The sequence below is a fragment of the Ostrinia furnacalis genome, unplaced genomic scaffold, assembly GCF_004193835.3.
Source record: "Ostrinia furnacalis isolate ACB-3 unplaced genomic scaffold, ASM419383v2 OfSCF2395, whole genome shotgun sequence".
Taxonomy (NCBI): domain Eukaryota; kingdom Metazoa; phylum Arthropoda; class Insecta; order Lepidoptera; family Crambidae; genus Ostrinia; species Ostrinia furnacalis.
The window spans coordinates 548432-571570 of NW_021132634.1; the positions used below are offsets into that span (position 1 = coordinate 548432).

General features: G+C 34.7%; 1 protein-coding gene across 1 annotated transcript in view; it reads right to left on the minus strand.

Moving 5' to 3' along the window:
- LOC114355374 (adenylyl cyclase 78C) overlaps window positions 1-6952 on the minus strand; it is a 62184-nt gene extending 55232 nt beyond the window's left edge. Inside the window, exon 1 of the mRNA XM_028308181.1 lies at window positions 6908-6952. Coding sequence (XP_028163982.1) covers window positions 6908-6935 — 28 coding nt within the window. The 5' untranslated portion in view covers window positions 6936-6952. The remainder of the gene's footprint in view (window positions 1-6907) is intronic.
- Window positions 6953-23139: the final 16187 nt, after the last annotated feature.

The window sequence follows — 23139 nt, forward strand, 5'->3', positions numbered from 1 at the left end:
GGTAAAATATGAACATTCTAGTGTTATAAGTATCTAAGTTTCAAGTAATAATTGAAATAAGGAAAAAGCTAATTTTAACTTTCTCCTTAATCCTGTTTTCACCGGTTGTTTTTTGTGTAACGTAAAACAAATATAATTAATGCTAAATATAGACAGAGCGATCAAGAACAGAGCGATTTATATCCAAATACTTTTAAATCCATCCGCTTTGTATCAATTCAAAGGGCATCCAAATTTAAACTTGGTGGAAACGAGTCTCGAATTCTTTTCGCCTTTTATAAAAAAATATACGATTCATTTTTAATTACTTAACTACGTTTTACCAATTCGGACGTTAATTTTACCTTAAGATTTAAGATAAATATTACAATTAGATTAATATTACCATTTGTTATTTCCTTGTGTACGTGTTTGTCTTGTTATTTGTACAAATAAATGAGAAATTTCCAAAAAAATTTTGTAGTATGATGTGCAGTACATCTGATCAGACAAATAGCTTTTAAAATAACTCAACAGAATAATTTGTTGCCGAACGAAAACCCAATCAGCCCGGTTAATGAATCTACTATCCGAACGATTTGTCATGGTTACTGGTTACTATACAATACTATACCATGCTAAGGCTGGCTACACAATTTGGCCCCAATGTTGGTCTCAAGTTCACTTTTCCAACGTGTAGATTTAGAAAATAGTATTGGCACGAAAGATCCACACTTTATACCGGCGTCACACATTGGATATTATAGTCTAGGATCCAATAGGTACACCAATGTAGAGTCTTGGCCTTACGTTTTAAGGGCGAAACACACTTATCAACTCGGAAAGGGACCGTAAGTAACCTCGGTCAGTATAATTATTCTTTATATGAAACTCCGTACTGAAACATTCACTTATCCACACCGTTAACGTAAACGCCTCGCTTCGCGACGAAAGGCGATACGTGTACGGTGTTGATCCCTTTCCGGGTTGAGAAGTGTGCCTTTATGTCCAAAGACTAATTTACACATTTGGAGCCAATTCACGTATAGTCAATGTGTGGCGCCGGCATTAGACCAGTGGCATCAGGACCAACGTTGGGGCCAAAGTGTGGGGCCAGCCTAACGTTAGTCAGTTCGTCTCATGGTAACCAATCAAGGCGCTTGTTCAGCCGCTTACAAACCATTCACTGGCTTTATTTCATTGGGAATGAAAATGAAAACTATCACGAAGGCTTTCGTGCTACATCGAGTACTTAGTATGTCTATATCTCTTATGTGAGAAATAAAAAGCTTATTTGGTTAACAATACAAAACACAAGTAAAATATTCTATGTAATAAGTATAGATATTTTCTTCAGTGAAATACGAGTAAAAACGAAGAAAATGCAAGCTTCTAGGATTTTCTGTGCCCCTAACAAGCAAAATACACCATATACAGAAACTAAGCTATTAAAAGTAGGTTAGCAACGCGTTTCAAAGGTCTGCCTGCCTCAAAAGGTTCATTAATTCAATTAAATAATTCACATACTTCAAACGTTTATTCGCTCCGTTCATTTTGTTAATCACGAAGAAACGCTCTCGTCGTTACCTGATTTATTATTGAGTGACGTCACACGTGAAAACTTTGGAATGTTACTCGTAAATTCGTAACAAATTAAAATTCTTCACTAAACAAAAGGGAAATAACTTACTATTTATAGTATTATACCTAACAATAAGTGTAGACTTTCATAAAGTTTCAAGAGTTAACCCTTAGCTAAGGTTAACCTTAAAACTTTCAGTCTTTACACGTTATCCTAACACGTTTACGGTCTGAAAAGTCTTAAATTGTAGAGAACTCTTATCTCTAAGAGTCCATAAAGGTTCTAATTTTAGCCTCACAAAAAACACATTTAGAATAGATATAAGATGTCTAAACTTCTTGCAATTGTATTTGTTTTTAGAATAAGTAAGTTCAATATAAGAGACTCGCCACACAGCAAGCGCTTCTTACTTTCTCTAATGTTTACCTTTTATTAAAATAAATGGGTGTAAATATGTATAATATGTATGTATTTAATAAAAAAAAAGTATATAAGTAGTAAATCCGTTAAGCTAGCACCCATAACACAAGCATTGAGTTGCTTACTTTGGGGCTAGCTGGCGCTGTGTGAAATTGTCCAAAGATTTATTTATTTATTTATTAAAAAACTATAAGCTTAAATCGTAAAATATGTTTTCTTTTTCTATGACTGCGCGCGTTTACGGATAGTGAACAACCTTGTTAAGCCGCCGTGCGCACGCTGAATGGTCCATTTGCTTCGTTCGATTAATTGATCTCATTATAGAGCAGACTTTTAACTTCATAGCACCATAAAGTATTGTTCTATTAAGAGCGTTTACGCGAAGCGCGGCGTTTCAAGGGGCATCATTGGAAATGATTCGCGCGCGGCGTTTTTTAATAGTTTTCAAATGTATATAGCAAAACAATAACAATGAATTATATATCGTTTTAAAGTAAATATTTTAAAGAAGATGTTATTTTATTATATTAAGCTATTTTTATGTTGAATTAAAAAAGAATAATGGTGTAAAAAACACTTTGATTTTTGGGTATTTCACGTTCTTTGAATTTGTGATTTCTTATTGTAAAATGCTTAAATCTAAGAATTTTCTCAACTAACTAGGTTGCCTAAGGACCTATGCTATAGGATAAAAATGTTTGTTATATCGTTTTCACAGTATTTTTATAAAAATTTCAGCTTGTAAACTGACGCTAAAGTGGAAATTTAAAAACCTGTGTGGACTTATCTTGATAGAATTCTTAAATACTATACTAATCGAAATATTTTCTCAACTAACTATTAAGACGACGAAATTGCCTAATTATTTATGCCTATAACATATTTGTAATGTAACTGGTTAATGATTGTAACGGGTTGAAAAAGTACTGTTTTTGCACCAAACGGCGTAAACGGTCTTAAGTTAAACCACATCTCTTCTTTCTTCATCGTCGCTAGAGGAGACCGAAGTGAGTTGTACAGAGGAGAGTAATTGTGTGGGGAAATGTATTACCATATTTAACAAAATACCACACAACCTTGTCGAATTGCCAACAAACAAATTTATGATACATATAAAAAATACCCTTATGTCCAAAAGGTACTACAAGGTTCGAGACTATATTGATGACAAGGATGCGTGGTCAGTTCAGTCTGCACATATTTGATGTACTTAAATTTGACTATTCTTACCGTTAGATAATTCCTGGCAATAAGTGGTGACTGAGTTTGTTCCGGCGTTTCTTCTCAGCACTTGCCATATGTTTGTCTCGAAGCGCTGGTAGGGCCCAAAAGATAAGGAGACATGTAAAGTGCCCCATAAGGGCTACCTTTTCTTTTTTTATTATTTTCTATTGACGTTCATAAGTGCCACTTGTGGTCTAAACTGAATAAATATNGGGGCTCACAGTTTGAGCAGGACTTAAAATAATGTACCTAGATAAAATTAGGTGATACAATTATTATTAAAATACTAAGTTTTCATTCATTGAGACCCAAGAACAGTTGTTAGTGTGACTTTTTTATTTATTTATTTTTTTATGAAAGTATCTTACTAGACGTTTAAATTCAAATAAAAAAATAATTATGTATTGTTTGTTAAACACCTGTACCTTTTTGAATAGCTAATGAATCAAGGAACTAAATTCTGTAATTTGTACACAACATTCCATACATTTTTTCTTGGAAATTCTTCGTTTAAGTACCTAAAACATATTTTTTTTTGCAAAATAATACATGGTTTTTTAGCTTTTACTTGAGTAATGATGATTCTTTCTTGCAAATTCTAATTTAAAATGACAATCTTATTATTTAGCTATCCGAATACAACAAAAAAGTTAACATTATTCCGTATTCTTCATTGCAAGGGTATATTTTAACATAAAAACTGGAGATTTTTAAAAAAATACTTAAATCTCGAATAACTTGGAAATGAACAAGTTTCGGACATGGTGTCATATGACTTAAATGACTGCAAATAAGCTCTACTTTAACCCCTTTCAAGGAATGTATCGCTTTACCTGTCACCCTGTATTTAAACACGTAGAACGTTACGGTCATAGTAATTAATTAACTAGTAATTCTTAACTATCAATTAGTAGAATGGTATGAACACTGGCAGGTGTTGAAGCCGATAAAAAACGTTTACCGTACCAATACAAATAAATTCAATAAGTTAATATTATCTAAGTAACGGCAACCACTCGACCGTACAAAGCCAAACATAAATTATTGCACAGTTTTTGCTGCACTTATTTATGAGAAACTGCACGTAATAGAGCTTAGAGTTATTATCTCTTTTAACTATCTAGGCGTCAAAAATTCAAGGAGAATGCAAAAAATAATGCTACATTAAACAACAGTCATAAATTATTATTACTATGTGTTTTAGTATAGTAGATACTACATACCTACGCCTAAACCATGATTTATTGAAGTTAATCTTAGAATGTTATAAGTGTATACTTTGCACATAAATAAATCATTAGCGAACATTATGCTCCATGTTTTGGATTTGATTGTGTTTTTACATAAGTCAAACGCCTTGTAATTTTTTACAACGAATGTGTCCATAGGTCACTTAAAAATGGTGCGAGTGTCGTTCCATTACTGTAAGGAGTAGAATGAACCAGCAAACCCGTGGGCGTAGGGTAGTTCATAAAGTTTTGACAGTCCTACAATAAAAGGATAGATCGAAGTTGCTATCGAATTTGCTCAATCTTGTGAAGTTGAAAATGTTTACCGAGCTACAAACAAAAAGGAGAGCAACCTTTGAGGTGCTTTGAGTATCTAATGCCCTTTTTCACTATCAATACCTAATTTTAAGTGACCCCTTTGAAAACAAAATTCATGTTATGTGTTACCATAGGGGTCACTTAAAAATTAGGGATTGATGGTGAAAACAGGCATGCGATCAATATCCATCTTAGGCAATCGGTTATTTGTGTCAACAGATTCAATAAATTATTGTATTGTCAACCAACTACTCTATCCATTAATCCAAGTCTTGAAACATTTGTGTTGGATAGTATTTCAAACAGTAGTTAACATCAGAATTGCGGGGCATGGTCAAATAAACAAGTGAGATTCAGAACCAAAAGTACGCGAGTCCGACTCGCACTTGGCGTTGGCTTAGCACAGTTTTATATTACATTTTCCTTTGATACAACACCTTCCTTGCATCCTACGGGAATTCCGTGCACATAAATTCCCGGTATAAAAGTAGGCTGTGTCGTGCCTCGCGGGAATTATGTGGCTTTCTTAACGTGACATATTACTTAGCACCGGACACGTTTTATAATTCCAGAGATTGCCCCTGCAAACATTTATGTTGGTATACGCCTACGAGTATACAAGTAGGTAAAAATATTTAAAAAAATACTATTATTATCCAATGTCCAACAGTGGACGTCATTCGGCTGAAACGAACGAACTAAATCTACGAAAGTGTAGTAGCCTACTACAATCAAATAATTCCTCATTAGTGTAGTTACTACAATTTGATTGTATTGATTAAGCTAAACTACTGGAATAATTTGAATAATTTGTCATGCCCTGAGTGCCCAAGCAACTGCACTCAGGAGGATTTGATGAGTGCTACTGACAACGCCACTCTTGTGGCGGAGTTTTGGGCTGACACTGTGTAGGTTTGTTGTCGACACAAAAAGAAGAAGATTTGAAAAATTCTTTCACCATTAGAATCCTACATTACCTGATGCACAAAGGCTATAGAATATTTTCAAAAAGGGCGGTACGAAATTTGCCGGGTCAGGTAGTGTGTAGGAACTTATTCCTATAAGCGAATTATATTTTAATGGTCTATGGGATTTTACATTCTTTCAGGTTTATCCAACTTTTCTCTTCGTCAATTTTCCTCGGACTAAGTAACACATTGAAATTACTTCTTCTTAATACCGAACTACGAGAGAGTAAGAAAGCTATCTATTAAAATTAGTGTCATTAGTAGTTATTCAGTTAAATAATAATAGTCTTAATCTGATCCAACAAAGATAAAGGTAAGTTTTTCTGTTCCCGCCAAGTTTCGCCGAGTAAATTCAGAGTCTGCTAGTTCGTAAGTGAATGTAAATTGTTTCTTTCATCAGCCAGGTTGTTGGACAGCATAATTTGAAAGTTTGTTCATCACTTTGCGGATTATGGAGACTGTTTTACAATAACAGCGCGAACGGCTTAGCTCTTAGCTCACCGCACGGAACGAGTTTCGCTGAATTTTATGGAAATCCGTAACGTGGACATTTGAAAATTAATAACAGTAATGGATACCGTTTTTTAACAAATAGGAATTTTACTATTGCGCTTCAGAATACCCAGTATATAAATACTGAGGCTGGGTTGCTGCACCATCTTACTTTAACTTTGACAAACGTCAAAAATCTGTCAAACTCCATACAAAAAGCAGCGGTTATCGTTATAGTTACGGTCAAAGTTAGGTGGTGCTGCACCACCTAACTTTGACCGTAACTATAACGATAACTGGTGCAACTCAGCATTAGTAAACAATAAAAGCTATGTCACTGTAAATAGTTGGCCCCAGGCATAGTTGTGCTAAGGGGAATGGTAACGGATGAACGAACATACTATTATAATAAATAGACTTTCGTGTTTATATTTTAACTGAAATATAATTACAAGGTTATCATCATCTATTGAGGTCAGTAAACAATTTTTGTAATTTTTCCGCAACACTTTTATTTTTAAGCCTTTTCAGGCTGGATAAAGAGGCAATTTACTCTGCTAAAGCCGGGGACCCTCCCGTTCCAGTTATTAGCGGAATTAATAAGCGGGAAGGGCAGGAGGCAGGAAACTGGCTTATTAACTGACAAAACGAATTTTAATTTAATCACCGTAAAGTTGAAAGTCTTTTGTAATTACCTTGTTTGCGGTTGTCCGGAGACGGCATGCTCACGGGCGATGCCTCGACCTGGAAAGATAATGTGATTTTGAAAAACTGCGACGTTTTAAAAGATTTTTTACGTGTTCATAACAAAGAGATACCTTTATATTACTGTCCTATGTAAATCATCAAAATGAATGTAATGCCAACTCAACTGTTCAATGAGAATGGATGAGGGAACCTAAAATTTAAGTTCCATTAAACGTACGAGTATACGAGTACGTGGGACACTATTTAAGTTGTGAGCCTAACTATGAAAACAAAGTAGTTTATTATTAAAATGGTATTGATTGCGTTTATTGGTATTGTCTTTCATGATTTATGTACTTTTTAATGTGTCCGAAACACTTTTCATAGCATTTTTTCCACTCAACTTGAGGCACCTCCAAAGCATGGTTTTTGACCGCACCGACAGTTGCTTCTGGCTACATAAATCGCTGTTCACGCATTTAATTTTAATATTTGGGTACCAAAAGAAGTGTTTAGATTCCAAGCAAGAATTTTGTAGCGTTGGACCTGTTTATTTCATATTTTAAGTGTTCAAACAGTGGCGTAGCTTGGGGGGGGGCAGGGGGGGCCATGGCCCCGGGCGGCATATGAAAGGGGGCGGCGGATAAGAAAAAAAACATTGCATGAACAAGAAAAAAAAGGTCGACTATGTCTACGTTGAGACTAACAAATCTAGCTATACAGGCAATTGAAAATGAGATACAATTTGATATCGACGATTGTGTAAAAGATTTTGCTTTGAAAAAAGCACGAAGAGTACATTTTTAATCTATTGTTTTAAGTAATAGTAACAAAAATATTTAAGGAGCTTACTTACCCCTCTAAAACTTGCGCCACAGATAATCTTTCGTGATTTCTTTTGTTACAAACCGAAATAAAAAAGTAGTTTGTAAATAGTTAAAGGCATATCTAAGCTACTTTTAAAACCGTGTATTTATTATATTCTGCAAGTTCGAAATTCAAAATTAGCTAAAATGGTAACTTTTAGCAGTAATTAAATCTGTAACTTGCTGCAAATATCTAATGAATTCAAACAAATTATTTTAAAAAATAGCTTCGATACATATTATAAATTTTTCAAACCACTTTTTTAATTTCGGTCTATAACAAAAGTAATCAAGAAAAAATATGGTGGCGCTGGTTAGCTAGGGTACAACCCTTAATAATATTAAGCACATAATTATGTTATTCCTTCTAAGTTCAATGAGCACTATAAGCTTTTTAAACGTATTTATCAAACATTTCCAAGGACTAAACGACACAAGCGTCCTATTGAGCGTTTGAAAAATTTTGTGACATCCAGCGAGAAAAAAACGTATTAACCATAATATGGTCATACAATAGATTATTACTGCTAGTGGAATTAATGCCTAGGATTATCTCAATCATACGATATATCACATGACGAGGTTTCTCTTCCATTTTTCTGACAACATCAATGTTTTCCGCCACTATTAGTCATTTTGGACGACTTTCGCAAAGTTCACTGGTGAGCCAATGACATACAATATTATACTTCTTAAACTAGCGTTTTACAATGGTAAAGAACAGATCTTTATCACCAAAAGTGAAATTTAGCTGACCGCTTCAGTTTTGTATTGATTAACCACGTCGAAAGTCATAATAAATCTTCGCGCGAAAATTTCCGCAAGTCAATTCCATGTTTTTGTAGTCAAGATAATTTTCAATTCAATGTTAATAGTACAAAACGTGCTCAAATGATAAAAAGTTTTGAATAAGGTTGTAGTCAAAAATGTCAAACTTTTCATTAAAAGTATCAGATGTTGTCTAACAACACGTTATGTTGTCGAGGCTCACAACTTAAATAGTGCCCTAGTAAGTACCTAATATGATTTATGATTTTTCAAAACTGTTTCCCTGAATTTTCGTTAAAATATAAAACCCACGACCATACATAACAATTTTTAACCATTTCCTATATTTCAAGAAATAGCGTTTTTCTGTAGAATAAGTAGAGGAGACCTACAAAGAAAGAATTTTTCATGGGTATCATTAGCTAAGCATTAGCTTTACAAGTATTTACATAACTTAGCTACCACATAACGTAGCTTCTTTTAAGATAGGCACAAGTAAAATGACTACATTTGTTTGGACTTCCACTATTTTAATATTTAAAACTGTGTAAGTAACGCTTAGATAAATGAATTTTTACTAAGTAGGTAAAATAATTACCATTTTTCTTCACGTTTTAACTAGACATTTTGAAAATTAAAGGTCTTTTAAATTATTTGTATAAAGTGGTTTCGTGTCTTCTTAAGGTCACAACAAACCACCTTTAGCTCATTAGATTTAATAGCTCAGTAAGTTCAAATTATTCATTCTTTGGACTTTAAGAATAAGATTAAAATGGGGTGGGAAATATATTCCCCCTGCCATGTCAAAACTTAATATTAGATTCACAAAAGGACTGCTGTGGTATGATGTGCTTGACTTGAGACGTGCTACTGTACCTCTCTCAACTGTGTACAAACTATTCAGATTTATTCTACTTAACTATGTACTAAGTAACCACGAGGGAAATCATTTGGTCCGCTTTTAGTAAAACAGAAAATTCATCTACCTACAGTTTTGATGAACAAAGTTAGGCACTTAAACTCCAAATGTATGTAAAATAAATTCAGAGCTCGAGACAATTAATAGTTAACATGTACGCGTTAAACTTCAATGTAAAATTATTTAAATGTTTGCCGATAATAATTGAAAAGGCTTAATATTTAATAACCCCAGGGATTTTAATTATAAACTATGACGTGTGTATTATTAAACTAGCTTTTGTCCGCGGCTTCACCCGCGTGAAATTTAGTGTCACAAATCGGCATAAATTATAGCCTATATGTTAATCTGGATTACAAACAAGAATACTGTAAAGTTTCTACAAAATCCGTTGAGTAGTTTTTGCGTGGAAGTGTAACAAACATGTTAACATCCAAACATCCATACCTACAAACTTTCGCGTTTATTAGATTGATGAAGATGGCAACTTGAGCTTTACAGCACGGTTAGAGCAAACAACACATCCTCCTTATTAATGACTGACCGGCGAACTTCGTACCGCTTATTTATTTATTTATTTACACTTTTGCACATACAACTGTACAGTGGCGGACTTAATGCCAGGTGGCATTATCTGTCAGTCAACCACAGGTCGAGTTTAAAGTTAAAAGTTTAATCTTTAAAATGGTGCCACTTTTATGTTACTAACAAATTAGTTAGTACACAAGATCGCGTGGAAACAATTTCATGTAAGTGATTCCATACTTTTGCTCGCGAGTGTAGGGTTAATTATACCGCACTTCATTAAAGCTGTCGATCGTGGTCGAAACAAATGAACTTATTAGCAATCGTTAAAAATAGAGCGATCAAGACAATAACTGTCACTTAACACTAACGAAGTCGTAATTTAGACAGCATAAACAATTTAAATTAAATTAAAACACCACAAAAAAATGATATTATTGTATGACTAGCTGTGCCCGCGACTTCGTCCGCGTGGACTAATGACTTTGGGTAGGCACTTTTAATAATTTAGTCTAATCCTATTTTACAAAGGCCTATGTTCAGCAGTGGACGTCCTATGGCTGAAATGATGATGATGATGATGATGATTCTACAAATAGCTTTTGCCCGCGACTTTGTCCGTGTAGAAGTCGAAAAAGTTCTCATAGGATTTTTAAATGGTTTTTAACGTTATTATCTAAATGTTTGAATACTATTTGATCGTTTAAACACAGTGAATGATTCAATTACATAAATTTTTAATGATACCTTTTCACGGCTTCGCTCTCAAGAATGTTAACGACCGTCAAAAGCACGTCGATAGATGGCGGTCACTAATTTAGACTTTGATTTGCTCGTTTAAACACAGTGAATTATTCAATTACATAAAATATCTTTATTGACTAAATTTTAAATATTATGAACAGGTTCTATAAATGTAATATTTAGTTCCTAATTAGGACTAATGATACGTTTCACGGCTTCGCTCTCATGAATGTTTACGACCGTCAAAAGCACGTCGATAGATGGCGTTTTTAAAGATATTTCTCACCTCTTAACTATTTATTGAAATTTAGTTTGTCACATATCGTCATAAATTGTAGCGTATATGTTAGCCTGGGTTATAAATAATAATACTGTAAAGTTTCAACAAAATCCGTTTATTAGTTTTTGCGTGAAAGAGGAACAAACATCCAGACACCCAGACAAAAAGGTTACAGTGAGCCAACCATAAAAGATAGACATATGCTGTCGCGGACTTTTTTGTAGAACTTTTAAAGGGGAAAATCCTATCATACATAATTTATGCGAAACTTTAACCGTTTACGCAGCGTCAGCTCTCAAAAGGAAAAAAATCACTGATTTGAAACATTCTTCATTGGTGCTCCGCTCCTAGTGGTCTTAGCGTGATGATATATAGCCTAAAGCCTTCAGGGATTAACGGACTATCCAACACAAAAAGAATTTTTCAAATTGGTCCAGTAGTTCCTGAGATTAGCGCGTTCAACCAAATAAACAAACTGTGATTAATAAATTGCGCCACTACAAACCGTACCAACAGATGGCGCTGTTACGATCTTACTATGGCAAACTCCACCGCGCATACAATCCTGCATCGCGGTGACGAAGTTTTTTACCCTGCCCAGTATATATAGACAAACCAAGATAGTGTAAAATAGATGCACTAACACCATAGCTTCCTTATGGTGGTTGAGCGTCATGTTCCACAACTTCAGCTTTATAATATTAGTATAGACAAGTAGATTATTCCGTTAAAGATATCTAAAAATAATTGTGCTGATATTGAAGGTTACCTAAATTTACAACCTGAATACATTTTAATACTAAGCGTGCCAGTTCATCATGGTGAGATGATGACTACCTGATGCAAACACTTGAATAACTTTAGAAACTATACGTATCTATACAATTTAAAGAATTATCCTACAACTCCTAAGCATTAAAGAGTTTTACCTTCTATCATCAGCTCATCAATATGAGATGATAATTTCCGGGGGCAAATACTTGAATAATAATAAAAAAAATATGAAAAATGAGCCCTCGATTTCCCTAGGATCCCATCATCAGACCCTGACTTGGTGACAATGGACCACCTCGGGAGTCCACTGCTGAGACGGAGACCTTTGCTGCCGCAACTCTGCTCACATTATTTCATTTCTAATTGTTATTTTTCTTTATTTTTTACTAGCGGCCGCCCGCGACTTCGTGCGCGTGGATCTCGTTTTACCCCCCTTCATCTATCTTACGCGGTTCAGATTTTTTCATACAAATGTTTTTTCCCGCTAACTCCCGTCCCCGTGAGATTTTTGCAATATCCTGTTGTAACTAAGCTTTAAGTTTACAAAGGTACCTGCATGCCAAATTTCAAGAGTCTATCTTACGCGGTTTAGATTTTTTCATACAAATGTTTTTTCCCACTAACTCCCGTTCCCATGGGAATTTTGCAATATCCTGTTGTAACTAAGCTTTAAGTTTACTAAGGTACCTGCATGCCAAATTTCAAGCGTCTAACTTAAGCGGTTTAGATTTTTCGTACAAAAGGATTTTCCCGCTAATTCCCGTTCCCGTGGGAATTCCTAAGTATCCTATAACCTGCCCAGGAGTATGAAGAATAATTGTACCAAGTTTCGTTAAAATCCGTCAAGTGGTTTTTGTTTCTATAAGGAACATACAGACAGACAGACAGACAGACAGACAGACAGACAGACAGACAGACAGACAGACAAAAATTTTACTGATTGCATTTTTGGCATCAGTATCGATCACTAATCACCCCCTGATAGTTATTTTGAAAATATATTTCATGTACAGAATTGACCTCTCTACAGATTTATTATAAGTATAGATTTTGAATGTGCATATTAAATATTGAATTATGTAATCTTATTGAACAATGTAGGTATGTGACTTTGTGTGCAGCAAATAAATGTTATTCCTATCGAACAAAAAGATTTCGGAAATCGGTTCATAAAATTGACATAGTTCTACGGTAACATACTTTTACTTACATAAAAAAAAAACATGCACTGTAATTGAGAAAATTCTCCTTTTTTTAAGTCGGTTAAAGTATAAATTCAGAGATAAAGCTAGTCTAGTATGTAGGTAGGTACTACGTTATCACAAAGACAACAAAAGGCTCTTCATTCCTAATAGCTTTTATAAACATTCCTCCACATGCCAGGGCGAGGTGAAAGGAAGACATTATATCACGTTAGTTCTTTTATCTTATCGCCCCCACTTTTTAGCTTTCAAGCAAGTTCAATTAGAACATCGTGAAAGCTCTTTGTAGAGCTTTTAGTGGTGTGCGATTGAATTACGATAGTAGATCCGGTATCGATGTAAGTAAATAGATTTGTTATTTAGACGAGAATTAAGCTGCTGTAAGTTATGACGGAATAGTTCATAGTGATTGTAATTTACAGTGATTTCAGAGAACTGAAGAAAATCTGTGCTGAAATCAATACAATTTTGGGTATATTTTTAACAAGCTTCAAAAAAAGGAAGAGGTTCTATCTTCGACTGCCGAATATCAGCTACATTTAAATAGAGAACGGTTTCATCCACCAAAAAGTTAACATAAGTAATAAGCGTTAATTTATATTTACATTCATCTATATTTTACTAGCTGACCCGGCGAACTTTGTTCCGCCTTAATGGCAATAAATAAGCAGACTTTTTTAATTTCGAACGGGATAAAAAGTATCCTATGTCCTTCTCCTGGCTCTAAACTACCTCCCTGACAATTTTCAGCTAAATCGGTTCAGCCGTTCTTGAGTTATAAGCGAAGTAACTAACACGACTTTCTTTTATATATATAGATTAATTATCTCTATACGAGTAGCACTACCTCTGGTAACGCAGCATCGCATTGGCTTTTACCCCTTGTAGATAGTTGACTAAAATTTATCGATACTGTAAGGCATCACGTCACTAGTTGGCGTCATCTATGTCTTGGAATGTTATTGGAAACGTCCACTTACACGTGGCTAATGCACGGGACATATAGCCTGACCAGGAACATAAAAACCCTCGCCATGTTGCGGAAAACTAATGGTACTAATTTCTTTTAATGGCAACAGTAACTGAAAACTTCATTGACATNTGGACAAATAAAGTTATTATTATTATTATTATTAAAATAACTGCGGTTTTTGATGTTTTTACATTTTTATATTGTTTATAAGACTATTTAAACAATATTAAAGTGTAAATGCATCGAAAATTTTGGAAATATAATCTAAAACTGAATTAAATTTGACAGTTGTAATCCGGATTTGGACAAGGATTGAATATGGGAATCGGGCGTAAGAGCGCTTTCACATTTAGGCGATTTAGCAGCGCGACAAACGCGTGACAGACGCGCTGCTGAAAATTTTATACTATGTGACAGCGGATGCTCACATTATAAAAACGCCGCTGTCGCGCTGCAGTCGCGCTACTAACGCCCTAATGTGAAAGCGCTCTAAGCTAAAGCAGGCCTGTTCATCTCCGCGAGTTTACATCGAAAACAAAACACGCACGATGGCCCACCTACAGGATACTATTCGACAAGGCCTCACATACGAGCGAACATTGACTCACGCACGCGTATTCTTGTGTATGATGGAAGAAAATAAAGAAAATGGTGTACTAAATACTGTGCAGTATTTAACTGCCTAAATAATAATAAAAACACAGAATGTACTTTTTTAAGTTGCCTCAAGACACTGAGAGGTAAATAAGTAGTTAATAGTGCTAAATCATGTATTTCCTCCGCCATTTTCCGCAGTTTGGCACCTCACGTCACATCATTTTACCGAAGTCAGCCCTATACATATAGCTTCGGCGCAGTGCCGATCACTGACGTTTGTCAACAAAATGGTGCTTGACTCTTGAGACAGGCTAAATTACACCATATTGTTAATGATATTGAGCATACATTTTTTTAAATACTTTCGCGAAGTAAAACTTCTGTACGTAGTAAAGTCCCATCAAGATCAATCAAGCTTACAGTTTAGGTGTAAATATTATTTTAACATTACAATCTTATGCTTCAATTTTAGGAATTATTTAGATTGTCAATCTTCACAAATATCATTATTTAGTCGCATATTCAAACCTCCTAATTATAACTCCAAATAATTGAATTCCTACAAACCAATTTTACAGTTTGCCTACCAAATTGCTAGCTCTCGCAAATATGGCTTTATTTGCCCATGTTCCTTATAACTCGGTTATTTTAACATAATTTGGGGGAATAACTATATTTGGTAACAAGGGAACATAATTAATGATTAAACGAACTTACCAAGTGAAGTTCTATCATAATTATACGAAGCACCTCGTCCGAAGAGATAAGTATCCTGAAATTAATATATTATTATTCACAACATGTAGTAACGCATATTAGTTACCGATCTTGCACTATGGTTGAGAGATAAATAAAAAAAAAAAAAAAAAGAACTAATTTTCCGCTATGGTCACCCCGGCCTCACCAATCCGCCATCTTATATTGTCATTTAGTTTAGAGATGTTGTGATATTACCGAAGCCCGTATTTTTGGNAACTTTCTACCCCTTTTTAACATAGTTATTGTGTGCATTAAAATAATAATATAGTGCATTGAAATGCACCCCCTAACTATGTTAAAAAGGGGTAGAAAGTTATTACTAAATGAATTTAAATACCTAATAATAAGTAAAATAATAATAAATATCCTTGGACATTTTACACTGCGCTTCTAGTCCCAAACTAAGCAAAGCTTGTACTATGGGTACTAGACAACGGATTGTATAAACATACTTAAATAGTTTTTTTGTTTAAATACCAATTTTAAGTTAATTTTAAATACCTAAATACATAATATACATAGAAAACACCCAGTCCAATGCAAACAAATATGTTTATGCTCACAAATGTTTGTACAGTGAGGGAATCGAACCCGCAACCTCCGGAATGGTAGTCCGTTTCGAACCACTACACCAAACAGCCGACAAATGAAATGAAAATGTAGGCATACACATTATTTTGTTCATCACCTGCCATAAATCCAAGTGCTGCTCCAACAGATTTACTGAAGACCTGAGTGCAATTCTTCACCCGCATTTTAGGTATCAAGTCGGGCATAACATGTTGAGCCGTTAATTTTGGTACTAATTTTACGCCTTGATATGCAGGTGACTTATTATATAATGCCACAATATGGCTCCATTTCGCAGTGCGTTCTTTCCCATGCAAAGAGTATTTTAGGTTTTTTGTTATTAAATTGTTCCTAATACCCTTGATTAAGTGTGGTGGGTCATATATGGGAAAAATTTGAGCATTTCCAATTTCAAATGTCCCCTCTAAATTAATTTCATTTTTTCTCAAATAACTTTCTTTAGTTTGTTTAATTAGGGCATTGATGGCTGCCACATTTGAAGTGCCTTGGTCACACACTGTGGCCACGACTTTTAAGCCAGTCTCTTGGAGTTTAATTATTAATTTTTCAATTTGCTCTTTTAATACTAACGTTTTCGTGCTTCCACTGCAAAAATAGTAGGCCAAGTGCTGTTTATATTTTTTAAATATACCTCGCACCATAAAAACTAGCACATGGTCGCAAAAATCTTTTTCAGTGCTTGTGCCATTGTCAACAAATCCAGATAATTTGTCTTCTGTTTTGTTAAAGGAAACACCTGGTCCAATCGCCATTTCGTCAAACAACAGAGAGCAATATTTAATGATTAAACGAACTTACCAAGTGAAGTTCTATCATAATTATACGAAGCACCTCGTCCGAAGAGATAAGTATCCTGAAATTAATATATTATTATTCACAACATGTAGTAACGCATATTAGTTACCGATCTTGCACTATGGTTGAGAGATAAATAAAAAAAAAAGAACAAATTTTCCGCTATGGTCACCCCGGCCTCACCAATCCGCCATCTTATATTGTCATTTTGTTTAGAGATGTTGTGATATTACCGAAGCCCGTATTTTTGGGTCGGGTTTCGGGAGGGTGATGGATACTTATCTCTTCGGACGAGGTGCTTCGTATAANACTGTACTCAGTGTTGCACTATCAAATGCAATTGACGCGCCTCTATGTCAGGGTTTTTATGTTCCTGGTCAGGCTATACCTACTTTTAATTGAATTGTTATTATGTGTTTCATTTAATTACTTAAAGTGGGCAGTCATAGTGAGTTAAAATGATCCGTTGAACTGACGCACATCAAAAAAACTGTCAGAGTACAATTAATTTTAACTTAACGATCAGCTTTTGGATGTAGTCTACATCAGTTTAACTGCTCGTGAATTGTATTATTTTTTTCATTTGTGAATTACGAAATTGAATAATATTTTTTTAAATTATAACTTAAATCCAGGTCTACTAACAGATGTCATTCAGATTTAGTGTTTATTGACAGAATGAAATCTGTTACCAACCGGGTAACATGGAAAGCATTGGGGGAGGCCTATGTATGTTCAGCAGTGGACGTCCTGTGGCTGAGATGATGATGATGATGAATGAAATCTGATTGGTTATTTAAAACATTTCTCCGCTCCGCCTTGGTAGAAACAGGACTTTAAGGTGTCCAAAGTGTTGTTTGAAATGCAAGAAACGATTTTCAGTAAATATCTTATTACAATTTTAAGAAAATTGAATATTTTTTGGAATTGTACATTTAAACCATTTCTGCGGAAGTCGAATATTCGAATTAACATGTGCGACGAGTCGCCAAATTGGGCTATTACGAATTCGCGGCGTAACCCCGCTCGCGACTCCTGTAAACGAAAATTAGGAATGGCGGAAAACCTCAATCACGTTAACATTTCGTATGTTGGCGGATGTAAATGAAGGTGTCCTAAGAAACACACTTATTGACTGTATAATTTTTGAAACCATAATTTTCTAGGGAAGGATCATAACTGTTTGTTTGCTTGATTTAGATTTTACGATGTGTTAAATTTAACTGATTTTATTTGGGTAAGTTGTATAGTTTTTTACAATTAGAAACGAACTTGATATCATTAATCTCAGGGTTAAATTCTAATAGCTTTTTTCAGCGTTTTACTAAGTATTTGCTAAAAGATTCAAATTTTACGCATATAAGTAAGTAAGATAGTTACTTAAGTATTTTCTGTTTCTTGCAATATTCAAGAATAAAGATTTCTGAAAGAGAAAGAATTTACAAAAATGTGAGAACATACTTAATATGCTATGAATAACAAACTAGTTCTCGCTCAAACATAAATGTTTTTATCTCAAATAACGACAAAAATAAAGTTGAACAACATGACAAACATGAAATAATATAAAAGTTTTGCTTTCTACTTCAGTACATAAGTAACTTATTATTATTGTGTATGCCGAATCCATCTAAAGACGAACTATAACTTCTCACAAAGATAGGTAACTACATTTCCACGAATAAAACGGTTCGATGCCGACAAAAAAGATTCACACAACTATTGAAATAAGAAAATAACTGATAAAGTATTCAACCAAGCATTCGTGTTAACATACAAAATTGTATCGCTCCACATCCACACGTCGACATTGGACGGAATGTATTGGTAATTATTTTTACGAGCTCTAATTGCGTAGTTACAGAAACAATAAAGTTGTTTATTAGGCAAATAAACGGCACTTACGTATGTCTTCCTGGGACGTACCACAAGTGATGGGAACATAGTAAACTCAGTCCAGTTTTATTTAACTAGACTTTCTGTAGCCTGTACCGGACAGGTAATGATGGATTAAAAAAATGCTATGATATTATATTTCATAGTTCCATAAGCATTTAAAAAATATACATGTAACTCATATCAGATTCTATGAAACCATCTGCATCATCATGAGTAACTGCAATGTCGCATCCGCTATCTTCAACTAAGTCACTAGGTACCTAATGCCTATGCCTAACTCCCGTCGTCCAAGGAGCCTGACTGAACCGGCTTAAATACAAACCTTCTGTATTCAACTTTATTGTGGAGGTATCATTACACAAATGTTCTTGTGATCTAAGTTAATTGCTGACTAGATGTGTGAGTAGACCATTGTTATTGGAAAAATATTTGTTTCTCAAATCTCCAAATATCTATACCTGAAAAGTGCGAATTTCCCGGCAGCAAAAGTTGCGTGACATCAATCGGTAGTACCACAGTAGTACTAAAAGATATACATAGTTAGAATGTATACGAGACTTTTGCGAGTGTATTTGACTGAAAAATATGATTGTTAAGCTAGCTAGTTATTCATAGCTTCATTCAGTATGAAATATTCATAGAACAAAATGTACTCGTTGAACAAACGCTCCGGCAGGATCCTCGTCGCAAAGTGAAGTAATGATGAGTGTACCAGTGCAAGGAATATTAACGTCATGAATTACGTGTTCCAGAGAAATGGAATTTGCTTTTGAAATGCGAACTTCATAGTGACAATAACTTTTCATCCAAAGAGAGATCCAAAAATCTGACCGGTGCCGGTGCCATTATGGTACAGAGTATACACACAAACTTTATTTATTTATTCAGGAAAAAGGTAAAAGCGTGAGCCATAGTCAACAAGACTCTACATATACGGACCAAGCCGCGGCGGCGTTTGAGAATAGGTACAATAAAAATCACTTTCGTGTCACTTTTTGTTTCTAGCTCTCAGCACAGCTCTCAGCCACAAGTGAGAACAAGGAACAGAATCTAAAGGCAATCAAGGATAGTACAATTAAGTTTTACTAAGAGAATATGCAATTAAAACAAGCTAGGTATCCGTTTCTCCGTTCAATATTCTTACAACTTAGTAGAAGCCTCGCAATTTTTGCTCTGAATTTTTAATTTAATGTACCAAGGCTTTCATAAGTGAGTATAAAACGAGTTTATTTAACAGGGTTTACGATACAGAAAATAGCCCCCAAGTTTTATCAGATGCTTTTAGAGTACACAATAATACTGGCGCAAGGAAAAAATTTCCCAGGTGCTTACTTTTGAAGTTGTTGTTTGAAGAAAATTCAATTTTTACAAGATTTTTGCCTTGCCTAATGAGTTTATTAAATTGTGTTTTACATGAGTTTCGGTCGGTTTTTCTACCGACATCAAAATTGATAGCATGAAAAGATTTTGCTATAAGTAAAAATTAGGGTTTTATACTGCTGATATCTCCAACTCCAATATTTTGCTGTTAAAAAACTCCTGTCAGCTCATCTGAAATATACACTCGACATCAAATAAATCACACCTCCCGCGACAAGCACTTTTAAACGTATGCATCCCCACTTCCCACCAATATTGGCACCATTTAAAAGCCTAGTTCTAAACTTCATTTCATTAAAGGAACCCCAAAAATGTGTCTGTAGAAGAATCCAGAGTCACTTCTTCAAAAAATAGGTAGTTACGCTTGAGCCAACTTTTATGGCTATAAAAATGTTAAGTTGGAATTAATCGCTATCTATCTGTTAAAGAGGACACGTGTGTTCATTATTTGGTTTTATAACCAAAAAAATTGGTCTAATTGATCCCAGAGGTGAGCCCAAAGTAAGGTCTTTTTTCAAGTCACATTTATGATATACTAGTTGACCCGGCGAACTTTGTTCCGCCTTAATGGCAATAAATAAGCAGACTTTTTTTTATTTCGAACGGGATAAAAAGTATCCTATGTCCTTCTCCTGGCTCTAAACTACCTCCCTGACAATTTTCAGCTAAATCGGTTCAGCCGTTCTTGAGTTATAAGTGGAGTAACTAACACGACTTTCTTTTATATATATAGATGTTAACCATTTATTAAGAAATTAAATGTGTTTACCTTTAAGGATATTTATTGAGCTTTCAAATAACACCAATATTGTTGGGGCACCATGATTATGTCAGTAGAAAATCTTTGAAGTTCGCGTCGCGGAAGGTGCGGTTTATTTGATGTTGAGTGTAGCTCATTATAGTTTTGCCAAAAATAGACTTACTGCTGATAACACTAGCACAGCAGTAGGTATCTATCTCCTGTAAATGTTATGTTTTTTCCTAAGTCATCTACAATTTTCATATTTATGTAGTCTCTTCGGTGTCAAAATCCTTTGTAAATGTAAATAAAAAGTAATGGGAAACATCACTGTTACAAAGAAAGCAAACAAAGGTGTCAATTATTTTTTACCTTTTGATATTTACAAACACATTCACAATTTGAGCTGATACGAAACAATACGAGAAGAAATACGAGTATTTCGGTGTCAATTATATTTAACCTTAGCGCTCATGCACAGCGATTTTTTTAAGCGCAATGTTTTCCCTTTCAAAATAACATGCATCAAATCAATATAATTTCCCAGCATAGCAAACGCGTAACGGCACGTTTAAAAAAGCGTGGTGTGTATAGTTCATTATTTTCTTTTGTAGATATTTGAAGTCTATTTTAATAGTAAATAGGGTATAGCTTCAGATCAGGTATAGTAGATGTTACTTTAAGTTACCGCGATTAAAATTACGACTCGTTAATGTTTATAGATCGTCATCCACGAAGATGCGCCCCACCACTTTTTGGTCGAGGGAAGCGCGGGGTGCGGCGAGTTTGATCTGAGCAATCCGAGCGTCATTATTGTAGTGTAATGATCTACCTATCTATATCTGTCGCGTTTTGGAAATCGATTGAATAGCTCATAATTTATCAATTCTATTGCGATTCAACGACTGATTGTGTTGAAAGCTTCCGTAAAACGACTGGCTTTTTTATGTAACTTTGTAGAGTATTTTATCGCTAGCAAAAGACACTGTATCGCTGGTTGCAGATAAAAGAAAAACAAGTCTGTATCCTTCCTTACTGTCACTGCAAGTAAAACTTATTGTTAAGATAAAATATAAGAATATTTTCAATAACGGCTCACTGAACCCCGAAGAGCTTTCATTGCTAATGGTGTTGGAGAAATATAAAAGTTGAGAGTGCTTCACTGAAACAAAATAGACGAATGATAGTTATTGAAAAGTTTTTGTTGACTGTTTGCTTTTATCGTACCCCAATGTTGTTATTATAATTGTCGCATGAGTGTAGGGGCATAACGAGTGACTTGTCTTCCTACTTTGAAATGGCGCCAAGATAAACGACAGTACATAAAGAAAACCCATTAAACAAAAAACCTTTGAAATACGGATATTTTGTTACACATATAACTTAACTTTAACGTATTTCGAGTTTTGAGAATTATTGATTGCAATTAAAGCGACGAAACATGACTTGTTTGAGATCAGTTCGTATCCTGGAACTTCTTTGAATTCGACGAACGTGATCTTTGTTTCCAGTAGCTTATTTAAAGCACTCGTCCACTTGGCAAAAGACCCGGATTTTAATACCGCCGTAAGCTTTACTTATATTATAAAGCTGAAGAGTTTGTTTGTTTGCTAGAACGCGCTAATCATAGAAACTTCTAATCCGATCTGAAAAATTCTTCCTGTGTTGAATAGCCTATATTTATCGATGAAGGCTTTACAACATCATCCTACAGCTTATAGGGGTAGAGCAATAAAAAAAAATGTAAACGGGTAATATTATTCGAACTATTTTCGCGGTTACGAAGTCGCGGGCACAGCTAGTTATACTAATAAATGAACTGTTTAGAATTTTTGTCATTACTTATGTAGTATTTCCAACACTATTAGCCACAATGCAGCAATGGTCAAATATAAGGGTGTTTGTTAATTTCTTTCATTGACTCCATTGACACGTTGTGCTCTGTAGCCTGTTAAATTGCACCTCGTTCCCAAGGATTTAACTTCAAATAAGTTTATCGGCTGATGTAGGTAAGTTAGTAATCGATAAAATGCAAGAAGTTTAACTCGATACGATGGGCAGTCACCGCTCACGATAATGGTTTTAGCTCAAGTGGTTCTAACTCGTTTACTGATAGTTAGGACGTGCATGCCAAGCGGTTCTGTGAACACATACCGACGCCCGTATTCACAAACGATGCTTGCTTAAGTGAAGCAACAAATCGAAAGCACAGCGTTGAATAGAGCTCTGTGATTGGTTCGTGTGTCACCCTGTGAGACCTCATAGTAATGTTTGTGAAAACGGGCGTTACCTACTTATATTATGGAGGATAATTAATGATTAAACGAACTTACCAAGTGAAGTTCTATCATAATTATACGAAGCACCTCGTCCGAAGAGATAAGTATCCTGAAATTAATATATTATTATTCACAACATGTAGTAACGCA